Source organism: Muscardinus avellanarius (assembly GCF_963383645.1).
Source record: "Muscardinus avellanarius genome assembly, chromosome: 16".
Taxonomy (NCBI): domain Eukaryota; kingdom Metazoa; phylum Chordata; class Mammalia; order Rodentia; family Gliridae; genus Muscardinus; species Muscardinus avellanarius.
In genome coordinates, this window is record NC_137802.1 from 7,301,710 (window position 1) to 7,314,310 (window position 12,601).

The 12,601-nt window shown below is 45.8% G+C and overlaps 1 protein-coding gene across 6 annotated transcripts in view; it reads left to right on the forward strand.

Moving 5' to 3' along the window:
• Positions 1-12,601, forward strand: part of SPECC1 (sperm antigen with calponin homology and coiled-coil domains 1) — a gene marked incomplete at both ends in the record, with an annotated part of 188,287 nt that overhangs the window by 82,735 nt on the left and 92,951 nt on the right. For all 6 annotated transcript variants that reach the window (XM_080713175.1, XM_080713177.1, XM_080713178.1 and 3 more), the window contains one exon: positions 1,131-2,713. In XM_080713175.1, the coding sequence (XP_080569301.1) occupies positions 1,131-2,713 (1,583 nt within the window). The remainder of the gene's footprint in view (positions 1-1,130; positions 2,714-12,601) is intronic.

Below are 12,601 nucleotides of genomic sequence, written 5' to 3' on the forward strand. Positions count from 1 at the left end.
ACTGGAGACTGAACCCAGGGGTGTTCTACCTCTGATCTACACTCTCAGCCCTATTTTATTTTGAAACAGTGTCTCACTAAGTTCCTGCGGGTCCTAAAGAATGACTGAGGCTGGCTTCAAACCCATGATCTTCCTGTCTCAGCCTCCCAAGAACTGGGATTTCAGGTGTGCACCAGCACATCTGGCTGATGTATCATTGTGTGAGTGTGTGTGTGTGTGTGTGTTACTGGGGATTGGACCCAGGGGCATTCCACCCCTATCCCTACTCTTTATTTATTTATTTATTTATTTATTTATTTATTTATTTTGGTGGTACTGGGGTTCCTGGAAGCCCTTCTACCTCCGGGCTACACTCCCAGACCTATTTTATATTTTTATTTATTTGGAAACAGGGTCTCTTAAGCCAGTGAGGCTGGCTTCGAACCTGCGTGATCTTCCTGTCTCCGCCTCCCAAGCGCGGGGATTACAAGCGTGCGTCACCACGCCCGGCTTTATTTTTTATTTTGAAAGAGTCTCACTAGATCGATGAGAGTTTCATTACTTGCTGAGACCACCCTGAAACCTGAGATTCTCCTGTCTTAGCCTCCCAAGTGCAGGGATTACAGGTGTATGTCACCACACCCACCATCACTTTTTTTTTGTGTGTGTGGTACCAGGGATTGAATCCAGAGGCATTCTGCCTCTGAGCTACACCCCTGCCCTGTTTTTTATTCTTTATTTTGAAACAGGGTCTCACTAAGTTGCGGATGGCCTCACTAAGTAGCTGAGATTGCCTGTGAACCTGTGATCCTCCTGTTTCAGCCTCCCAAGTACTGGGATGACAAGCGTGTGCCACCTTGTCTGGCTGTCCAGTGATGTTTAACAGCCCGTGCATGTTGGTCTTTCCCGGCCAGTGTGAGCATCTCAGGCTGGGGATCAGCTAACCCCAGTGTACAGGACTATGGGAGGAGGTCCAGCAACTCTGTCGGAACTGAGGGACTACCTAGAGGAGGAGGAGGAGGAGGAGGAGGGTGGTGTGGGTGAAGAGTGACCGGCACAGGTGCTACTATGCCATGTTTCATTAGAAAAGTGCTTGGCTTTCTTTTTTCTTTTCTTCATTTTCTACTTCTATTTCTACTTTCTACTTTTAGGGGCTGTTCCAGCGGCCAAACGGACAGGTATCCCAACTCCACGGGAGCTCTCAGCAACCATCTCGAGGGAAAGGTCCGTGCCGCGTGGTTCTCCCAACCCCAGGAAATCTGGGTCCAGTCCGACTTCCTCCTGCACCCCCACCCCTACCAAGCACCTGAGGACCACTTCCTCAAAGGCCAGGCAAGAGAACGAGGGCGGAGAGAAGGCTGTGCTCGAGGCCCAGGTGCGGGAACTTCTGGCAGAAGCCAAAGCCAAAGATAGCGAAATCAACAGGCTTCGAAGTGAACTAAAGAAATGCAAAGAGCGGAGGGCCCTGAGCACCGAGGGGACCGACACCTCAGACCCAAGCGCAGATGGGACGCCAGCCCCACCGGGCGACACCGGACCCCTGATACGAGCCCTAGAGGAGAAGAACCGAACCTTCCAAAAAGAGCTTGCTGGCCTAGAAGAAGAAAACCGGGCCTTGAAGGAGAAACTGGCCTACCTTGAGCAGTCACCGAATTCAGACGGGATCGCGAGTCACACTGGTGACAGCAGCTGCCCCACATCCCTAACTCAAGAGTCAAGCTTCGGAAGCCCGATCAGAAACGAGCTGTCAAGTGACATCGAAGACTTTAAAACACACACACACGGAAATGCGTTGCGGACATCGGGTTCTTCAAGCAGCGACGTCACCAAAGCCTCCTTGTCACCAGATGCCTCGGACTTTGAGCACCTCACTGCGGACGCCCCGTCTCGGCCCCTGTCCTCTACTAGCAACCCGCTCAAGAGCTCCAAGTGCTCCCCCGCCGGGAGTCCCCCAAACACCACCAGCGAGCTTTCCCTGGCCTCCCTCACAGAGAAGATCCACAAGATGGAAGAGAGTCAGCACAGCACGGCAGAGGAGCTGCAGGCCACCCTGCAGGAGCTGTCGGACCAGCAGCAGGTAGTGCAGGAGCTGACGGCCGAGAATGAGCGGCTGGTGGACGAGAAGACCGTCCTCGAGACGTCCTTTCACCAGCATCGAGAGAGGGCAGAGCAGCTCAGCCAAGAGAACGAGAAGCTGATGAGCCTCTTACAAGAGCGAGCGATGGGCGAAGAGCCGGGCGCCCAGGGAGGCAAGGCCCTGGAGCTGGAGCAGAGGTGCACCGACATCCTGGAGAAGAGCCGCTTTGAGCGGGAGAAGCTGCTCAGCATTCAGCAGCAGCTGACCTGCAGCCTGCGGAAGGCGGAGGAGGAGAACCAAGGGGCTCGAGACGCAATCCAGCGCCTGACGGAGGAGAACGAGAAACTGAGCGGCTTCCTAGAACTAGAGCGGCGGAACAGTAGCGGGATGGCCAAAACTTTGGAAGAGTGCAGAGTTGCCTTGGAAGGCTTGAAGATGGAGAACGGGTCCCTGAGGGCTCATTTGGAGGGTGAGAAGCAACGAGCCCCAGAGCCCAGCAGCGCCGCGGGGCAGGCCGCTGAGAACTGCGAGGTCCGGGAGATGTTGGACATCGCGCGAGCTGACAAACACCAGCTGGAGCTGTCTTGCACCGAGCTCAGACAGGAACTGCTCAAGGCAAACGGTGAAATTAAACATGTTTCCAGCATGCTGGCCAAGGTAAGAAGGCACATTTTTTTTTAACTAGTATCTTCTCATCCTTATTAACAGTTCCTTCCTTGACCTGTAGATTTGTGGTGAAAAGAGAATCAGTCCATCAGCTGATTTTATCCATGAATCCAGCATTCTAACTAGAAGACCCATTTGATTCCAGACACTTTGCCGTTGGGGATTCAAAAGCGAAACACCCAATTTCTTATCACAAGTACTTCAGAATAGAGTGGGGATATAGAATATCACATCAGATGTTAGGGTGCAATGGTAAAGATATCACAGGGCTGGAGGTGGAGCTCAGTGGTAGAGTATTATTCACTTAGCATGCGTAAGGTCCTGGGTTTGATCTCTAGCACAACAAAAAAATAAAATAAACATTTTTTTTTTTCGGTACTGGGGATGGAACCCAGGGGCATTCTACCTTTGAGCTACACCCCCAGCACAATTTTTTATTCTTTATTTTGAAACAGGGTCTCACTGAGTTGCAAAGGGCCTCACTAAGTAGTAGCTGAGACTGTCCGCGAATTGCAATTCTCCCGTCTCAGCTTTCCAAATGCTGGGATTACAAACATGCGCCACCACGCCTGGCTTGAAAACATTTTTTTTAGCCGGGCATGGTAGCGCACACTTGTAATCCCAGCATTCGGGAGGCTGAGACGGGAGGATCGCGGTTTGCGGACACCCTCAGCTACTTAGTGAAGCCCTCTGCAAATCAGTGAGACCCAGTTTCAAAACAAAGAATAAAAAATAGGGCAGGGGTGTAGCTCGGAGGTTGAATGCCCCTGGATCCTATCCCCAGACCCGCAAGAACAAAAAACAAAACATAAAAAAACAACATTTTTTTTTTTTTTAAGAAGGAAAGGAAAGCTGGGTATGGTGGTGCATATTTGTAATCCCAGTACTTGGAAGGCCAAGACAGGAGGATCTGTTTGCAGACAGCCTTAACTACTTAGTCAGGTTGTCTGCGACTTAGTGAAACCCTGTTTCAAGATAAAGAATTAAAAAAATAGGAGCTGGGTGTGGTGGTGCACACTTGTAATCCCAGTATTGGGGAGGCTGCGACGGAAGGATCATGGTTCATGGACAGCTTCAGCTACTTAGGCCCTCTGCAACTTAGTGAGACCCTGTTTCAAAATAAAGAATTAAAAATAGGGCAGGAGCCAGGTTGTAATCCTAGCATTCGGGAGGCTGAGACAGGAGGATCGCAGTTCGCAGACAGCCTCAGCTACTAAATAAAGAATAAAAAATAGGGGTGGGAGTGTAGCTCGGAGGTCTAATGCCTCTGGGTTCCATCCCCAGACCCGCAAAAATAAATAAATAAATAAAAATAAAAATAGGGCAGGGGGTATAGCTCAAAGGTAGAATGCCTCTGGGTTCCATTCCCAGATCTGGGGGAGAAAAAAAAAAAGAATTAAAAATAGGGCTGGGGTGTAGCCCCTGGGTTCCATCCCCAGTATTCTAAATAAATAAATAAATAAATAAATAAATAAATAAATAAATAAATGAAAGAAGGGAGGACAGAAAGAAAGGAAGAAAGAGAGAAGGAAAGGAGGATAGAACTAGAGTTATAGAGTTTCTGCCCAGGCTCCAATACAGAGGGCTACTTGGTATAATATGGGAACGGGACTCTCTGGGTCAACATTCTTACTGATGAAATCCAAAACAACTGACCACACAACTGACTTACTTACAGGAAGGAAGATTTATTTGTTCACAGGTTTTTTTTTTAGATTTCAGGATTTCAGGTTCAGTCCATGTGAGCAGGTCTGGAGCTCAGGACATGGAAATGAGAAGCAGAGAGAGGGAGCAGGGGCTCTGCTCTCACATCATGGAGGCCAGAAGCACGAGAGAGCAAGCAGAGATTCCAAGCCAATAGCATAGTCCTGAGGGACACACCCCCTGGGACCCACCCTCTCCAGCCACACCCCACCTGCCTGGGTTACCACCCAGTAATCCATCTCAGTGGATTCATCTACTGATGAGATTATGACCCTATGACTTAATTATTTCAACTGTGAACATGAATACATGAGCTCTGCAGGGACATTCTCTAACCATAGCAGGGGTGGGGTTGGGGTTGGGAGGTGGCAATTAAATTGGGTTTCAAAGGCTGAGTGAGAGTTGGTCAGCTCTATTAGGTAGTGTGCTTTTAGCTGCTGGTAACACATAGCTAAAATCATCCCGTTTTCTCAACAAGAAGGAACACAACCACTAGTTTGGTGTTTTCTTTCAAGTGTGTGTGTGTGTGTGTGTGTGTGTGTGTGTGTGTGTCTGTCTCATGAGTTAAAAAAAATTAGGGGCTGGAGGTATAGGTCCGTGGCAGAATGTTTGTCTAGCATGCACAAAGGCCCTGGGGTTCCATCCCTAGCATGCAAAAATACAATAAAATTTGGAACCATCCTGTGGCTATTAACTTTTCCTGGGGCATTTAATATTTTCTGAGCATATCCTCATCATCACAGAATTTTTAAACATTATTTTAAAGGCCAGATAGTATTTTATTATATAACTGTTTTATATTAACTAGTCTCCTGTTGTCAAAATATGTGTATCGTCTCACTTTTATGTTCTTTCCGGTCTTTCAATACTGTAAATACATTTTATTTTATATCTCTGATTATTTCTTCAGGAAAAATTCCTAGACGTTGACTTAGCCAGTCAAAGAGTATAAACATTTTAAAGACTTTCAACACATTCGGCCAGATTGCCCTCCAGAAATATTATGCCAGTTTGTTCCCACCAACAGACATGAGAGCGCTTGTTTCCCTGAGCCCTTGCCAACACTTGGAATTAAATTATGTCATTTGAATCTGTTAATCATTTCCTTTAAATTTTTCTTTTTACCTTTTTTTTTTTTTTTTTTTTTTGCAGTATTGGGGATAGAATCCAAGGGCCTTCTATTTCCGAGCTACATCCCCAGCCCTATTTCTTATTCTTTATTTTGAAACAGGGTGAGTTGCAAAGGACCTCACTAAGTAGCTGAGGCTGGCTACGAAACACGATCCTCCTGTCTCAGCCTCGCAAATGCTGGGATCACAAGCGTGTACCACCAGGTCCAGCTTTTTTTTTTTTTCTTTAATCTTTTTTGGTTGGAAACAAACAAGCCCCTATATCAAATACATTATCGCTTCTTTCATATTTTAAATAATCTCTTAGCTGGTTTGGAATTTTGTTAGGTATTATAAGAATGATAGTGATTGTTTGATACTCTGCCCACTTCACAGAGGTGCTGGGAAAGCACTGAGAGATAGCATCCTGTTCCTGTCTTCTCCAAACTCTGGGTTTGTGAGTTAGCAGTTTGCTAGGAAAAAAGGTTAAGAACATCTTCACAGCCAGGTGTGGTGGTGCATGCCTGTAATCCCAGACTGCGGAAGCTGAGACAGAAGGATTGTAGGTTCAAGGCTAGCCTCAGCAACTTAGGCCCTCAGCAACTTAGTAAGACCCTGTTTCAAAATGAAAAATAAAATAGAGCTGTATTTTTATTTTTTAATAAATAGAAAAGCATCTGAGCTACCCTCCGGCCCTATTTTATTCTTCAATATTTGAAACAGAATCTCACTAAGTTGTGGAGGGCTGGCCATGAACCTGTGATCCTCCTGTTTCAGCTTCACAAATACTGAGATTACAAGCATGCGCCGCCATGCCCGGCTCTAGGAAGACTTTTCTATATTGCTTCATTTGCCTTAAGGCAATTGCGTCCTAATTCTATGTTTGGCTGTTTCATGGTCCTAGTGGTAGGTTGAGTTTGTTTGTTTGTTTGTTTGTTTTTGCAGTACTAGGGATGGAATCCAGGGACATTATACCTCCTATTTACACCCCTAGCCCTACTTTTTATTTTTTATTTTAAAATAGGGTCTCACTGAGTTGCATAGGGCCTCACTAAGTAGCTGAGGCTGGCCATGAACTGCGATCCTCCTGTCTCAGCCTTGTTTTGTTTTTTTGAATCATTATCTATGTTCTAAATTCACAGGTATTTTATTGAAAGTTTGGAAGCAATTTTATTTGAGGTTATTAGATAATCATTTGAATTACAGAGTGATTAATGAAGCTTTGTATCACCCAATAGGATAAGATTCCTTTATTTTGCGTAGAGAATCACTCGAAGTGTTCCCTCAGTCCCTCCTTGTTCTCTTTGGTATTTTGAATGGCATTACATTAAATATATGTATTAGTGAGAAATAATTTGGCATCTTAAAAATAGCTTATTTTTCTGATTACAGAATTATATATTCATTACCGAAGATTTAGAAAATACAGAAAATGCCGGGCGTGGGGGCGCACACTTGTAATCCCAGCACTTGGGAGGCTGAGACAGGAGGATCACGTAGTTCCAAAGGCAGCCTCAGCTATTTAGTGAGGCTCTCAGCAACTTAGTAGAGACCCCGTTTCCAAATAAAATATAAAAATAGGTCTGGGAGTGTACCCCAGAGGTAGAAAAGCCCCTGGGTTCCAGTCCCAGTACCACACACAAAAAGAAAATGCAGAAAAGTATAAAATATCTTAATTAAGCTGGGCATGGTGGTGCATACTTGTAATCCCAGCATTTGGCTGAGGCTGAGACAGAAGGACTGCGGTTTGTGGACAGCCTCAGCTACTTGGTGAGGCCCTTTGGAACTCAGTGAGACCCTGTTTCAAAATAAAAAGAATAAGCCGGGTGTGGTGGCGCACCCTTGTAATCCCTGCATTCGGGAGGCTGAGACTGGAGGATTGCGGTTCGCGGACAGCCTCAGCTACTTAGTGAGGCCCTCTGCAACTCTGTGAGACCCGGTTTCAAAATAAAGAATTAAAAAAAAAATAGGGCAAGGGGTGTAGCTCGGAGGTCAAATGTCCCTGTGTTTCATCCCCAGACCCACTAAATAAATAAATAAATAAATAAATAAACAGAATAAAAAAATGGAGCTGGGGATATAACTTGAAAGTAGAATGCCCCTGAGTTCATCCTCAGTACTAAGAGGAAAAAAAAAGAATAAAAAATAGGGCTGGGCATGTAATTCAGAGGTAGAATGCCCCTGGATTCAATCCCAGTACTGCAAAATAAATAAATAAATAAGTAAATAAATAAATAAATAATATTAAATCTCATGACTTGGAAGAAAAACTGCCAACATTTTTGCTGTACGTGTCTGTCCACATTACATGAATATAGGGAGCCAGTTATACTAGTTGATAAATTCTGTTAATTTATTTGAGATTTATTTCTACTTTTTATTCTTTCATTCTGCTTTTTGTACTTCGTTTTCTTCCTAGCTTATTTAGTAAAATTTCTTAACTTTTTCCTTTTTCTGTTGATGATTAAAGCATTTAAAGGTATGAATTTGGGCCGGGCATGGTGGCACACGCCTGTAATCCCAGTACATGAGAGGCCCAGATAGGAGGATGACAAGTTGAGGCCAGCCTCAGAAACTTATTGAGACTCTCAGTAACCTAGCAAGACCCTGTTTCAGAACAAAACTTTAAAAAGGGCTGGGGATGGAGCTCAGAGGTAAAATGCCTCGGGTTCAATCCCCAGTACCAGCTGGGCATGGTGGTGCATCCCTTGGGACACTGAGACAGGAAGATCACAGGTTCAAGGCCAGCCTCAGCAACTTAGTGAGAAGCTGTTTCAAACTAAAAAATAGAAAAGGCTGGGGGTTTGTTTCACTCAGAGGTAGAATTTGCCCTCAGGTTCAATCCCCAGGAACACACACACATTAAATAAATAAAAATAAAGATATGAATTTGCCTTTTCTTGTAGCTTTGGCTAAGTAAAGACAATAAAATCTAGAGTTTTCTGGTATGAACTTAATCTGATTTGGAGGAAAAAGTAGCTATTTGCATTCTCTCTATATATATAAATATATACACACATAGAGACACATACATGCATACACACATGTATAATCAGGCTGTCATAAATGTTATAAAACCAGGCTGTTATTCAAATATTCTGTATTTTTCCCTGCCAATTACCAAAATATTGACAGTGAATTACCAAATACTAACAGTAGAATGGAAAAGATTCTAGCTCGAGTGTAGGTGAGAGTCTGGGGTCCAAGCTGTGAGTCATCATGCCTGGTGGCGTTTCTTTCATACACATCAAGACCCCAGGTCTGTGATTCTGCATTGCCCTGTACACAGAGGCATTGCTCTGTAACTGCAGTGATGTTGTACCTTGGACTGATCTTCCTGCACCTTTTATATAACACAGAAAAAGTAAAACCCAGACCTGAACAGACAGTCTGTTTTCTGTTGCTTTAAAAGAACACCTGAGAGCCGGGCGTGGTGGCGCACGCTTGTCATCCCAGCATTCCGGAGGCTGAGACTGGAGGATCACGGTTCACGGACAGCCTCAGCTACTTAGTGAGGCCCTCTGCAACTCAGTGAGACCCGGTTTCAAAATAAAGAATAAAAAATAGGGCTGGGGATGTAGCTCGGAGGTCAAATGCCCCTGGGTTCCATCCCCAGATCCGCAGGAAAAATAAATAAATAAATGAACACCTGAGATTGAGTAATTTATAAAGGAGAAAGGTTTATTTTGGCCCTCAGTTCTAGAGGCTGTTAAGTCTAACCAGGTGGCTACATCTGTTGTGGGCCATGTGCTGCTTCACTTAGTGGTGGAAAAGCTGCCATGTGTGAACGTGAGAGGAGAAGTTGGGCCCCCTTCATTATAGCTCTGGCCCAGTCCCAGGAGGGTAAGAGTTCCTGCCCAGGAGACCCCATTCATGCCTTCTTGAGGTGGAGCCCCCACACCTAATCACCCATCAAAGGCCCCACCTCCCGATTCCTGTACACTGAGAACCAAATTTCAGCCTGGGTTTTGGTGGGCCACTGCCTCACAGACTCTCGGGGTATCCTATCATGTTGTTCTGGATCAACCAGGATCTCTGTGTGAATGCTGTGCCCTCCCCGGCACCTCGTTATGTGCTCACAAGTGTTGGGTGGAGTCGAGGGACACCTTCAGGAGCATCCGTTCCTCCTGCCTGGCATGGACTGGTGCTGTGAGAGTTAGTTAGGATCACTTAGCCGAAGATGCGGGAATTTCAGTCCTCTTCAACTCAGATGTCTTTTCCCCCATTCTCTGACTATAAAACATCAACTCTGCCGTGAATCAGAGTCCTCGGAGCAGGGCACATCCGGAACGTGTGCAAACAGGGCCTGCTCTCCAGCTTTCCCATGCAAGACTGCAGGAGGTTCGTGGGGTGGCAGCAGGGGGAGATGCCTGCAGGGAAATTTGGCACAGAACCCCGCCTCCTTGGCGGTATACGAGGAACCCAGAGTTCCGGAGATTCAGTCACAGCCAGAGTGCATCTCTTATTTTTTTTTTTTATTTTTTTTTAATTTTTTTATTTTTGGTGGTACTGGGGTTCCTGGAAGCCCTTCCACCTTCGGGCTACACTCCCAGACCTACTTTTACATTTTTGTTTGGAAACAGGGTCTCCTAAGCCAGCGCGCGCGGCTGGCTTCGAACCTGCGTGATCCTCCTGTCTCTGCCTCCCAAGCGTGGGAATTACAAGCGTGCGCCACCACGCCCGGCGAGTACATCCCTTATTATGTGAATCGTGAATATCACGTGTAGGCATGTATACCAGCTCCCCTCAGTAGGTCTCTGTTTTAAAACTCAGCGTAGCCGGGCGTGGTGGCGCATGCTTGTAATCCGCCCCCCCCAAAAAAAAAACTCAGCATAAAAGGATTAGAAGTTGAACTTTGGAGATGGTTGGATGTTTTGAAGAAGGGTGGTCTTGTCTTGTCAGGGAGATGAGAGCTAGTAGTACTTATACTACTACCACCACCTAGTACAAGTAGTATTTGTGGCTCTGCCCCTGCACTTACACATGGTTCCACTCGAGGGGGCTGCTTCTCTCTGTAGTCGACATCAGCTTCCCCTTTAATGAATTTCCTTGCCTGCATCCTGCGCGTGATGGACTTATTTTTCTCCTTATACTTGTTAATACCCTTATTAAGGGGAGGCCTGAGCATCACCATTCTTCATCCTGAATGTGACCCTGGGACTCGCCTGTGAGCCCTGGAGTTGCCCCTGTATCTCTCTCCCAGGCACGCCCCTGCTTATGCAGATTGCTGACAGTTCCCAAAGGTGGAAGTCAGATATATATATATATATTTGGGTGGTATTGGGGATGGAACCCAGGGGCCTTCTACCTCCGGGCTACATTCCCAGACCTGTTTTAAATTTAATTGGAAACAGGGTCTCTTAACCCAGCTGAGGCTGGCTTCGAACCCGTGCAATCCTCCTGTCTCAGCCTCCCAAGCGCGGGGATTACAAGCATGCACCACCATGCCTGGCTGGAAATCAGATTTTTATCCTAGATCTTTTTATTTTTTTGGTGGTACTTGGGGTGGAACCCAGAGGCTTTCTACCTCCGGGCTATACTCCCAGACCCTTTTTAAAAATATATATATTTTATTTGGAAACAGGGTCTCACTAAGTTGCTGAAAGCCTCACTAAGTAGCTGAGGCTGGCTTCGAACCCATGCGATCCTCCCGTCTCAGCCTCCCAAGCGCGGGGATTACAAGCGTGCACCACCACGCCCGGCTTTTTATCCTAGATCTTTGGATTTCCCATCAGCCTCTCTCTCTCTTTCTTTCTTTCTTTCTTTCTTTCTTTCTTTCTCTCTCTCTCTCTCTCTCTCTCTCTCTTTCTTTCTTTCTTTCTTTCTTTCTTTCTTTCTTTCTTTCTTTCTTTCTTTCTTTCTTTCTGTGGTACTGGGAATGGATCCCAGGGGCATTCTGGGTTTTGGCCTCTAGTCTGGCCACTGTGAAGTGCCTTCTGCTTCGTGTTTGGCCCTGCTGTAAAAAGATATGAATAAGACTATGTGGTATGATAGACATCCATACGGCATATTCTCATTTGCCTAAGTCTGAATTTTGTTTGTTTTGGGTTTGTTTTTGCTTTTGGAGTGCTGTTCTGCCAAGGGAGAGGAAGATAAGCTAGTTTATTTACACTTCTGCTATGAGGGGGAAAAAAGTAGCCAAGTGTGGTGGTGCACGCTTGCGATCCCAGCATTCAGGAGCCGGAGACCAGAGGATCGCAGTTCACAGCCAGCCTCAGCTACTTAGTGAGGCCCTCTGCAACTCAGTAAGACCCTGTTTCCAAATAAAGAATAAAAATAATAGGGCTTGGGGTATGGCTCAGAGATAGAATATTCCTGGTTTCATCCCCAGTACCGCAAAAAAGTTATCATATTTTATTAAGAACAGCTAATATTTTAATACTTTCTTCATGGTAGGCACCCCTAGGGCCTTCACATCATGTGAGCAGCATAACTGTACGCTGGGAGCTCGGGTTGTGGTAGAACGCATGCCCAGTATGCATGAGGCCCTGGGCTCAATCCCCAGTACCACAAAAATAATTATCATCATCATCTTCCACTGTAGATATCATCATTATTAATTATTATCTACCTCACTTTGCCCAGCTGAGGCAGAGAATAATTATTAGCCTAATTAACTAATTGACAAAGCCAGGATTCAAAGCTGAATCAGACTTTTATTATGCTTCTCCTTAATCTCTGATTTATACTACTTTCTGATGACCCGAAAGCAAAGAAGAGGTAGGAAAATATTCAGAGTAGACCTAAAGACTCCAATACACTGAGGCCTTGAGGCAGCACCCTGTGGTTCAAAGACAGCAAAGCCTCATGAACTAGAAGGATTTTACTCAATTATAATACAGTGGAGCCGGGCATGGTGGCGCACGCTCGTAATCCCAGTGCTCGGGAGGCTGACACAGGAGGATCAGGGTTCGAGGCCAGCTTCAGCTACTTAGCAAGGTCCTCTGCAACTTAATGAGACCCTATTTCAAAATAAAGAATAGTCGGGCATGGTGGCACACGCTCGTAATTGCTGCCCTTGGGAAGCTGAGACAGGAGGGTCACACAGGTTCAAAGCCAGCCTTCA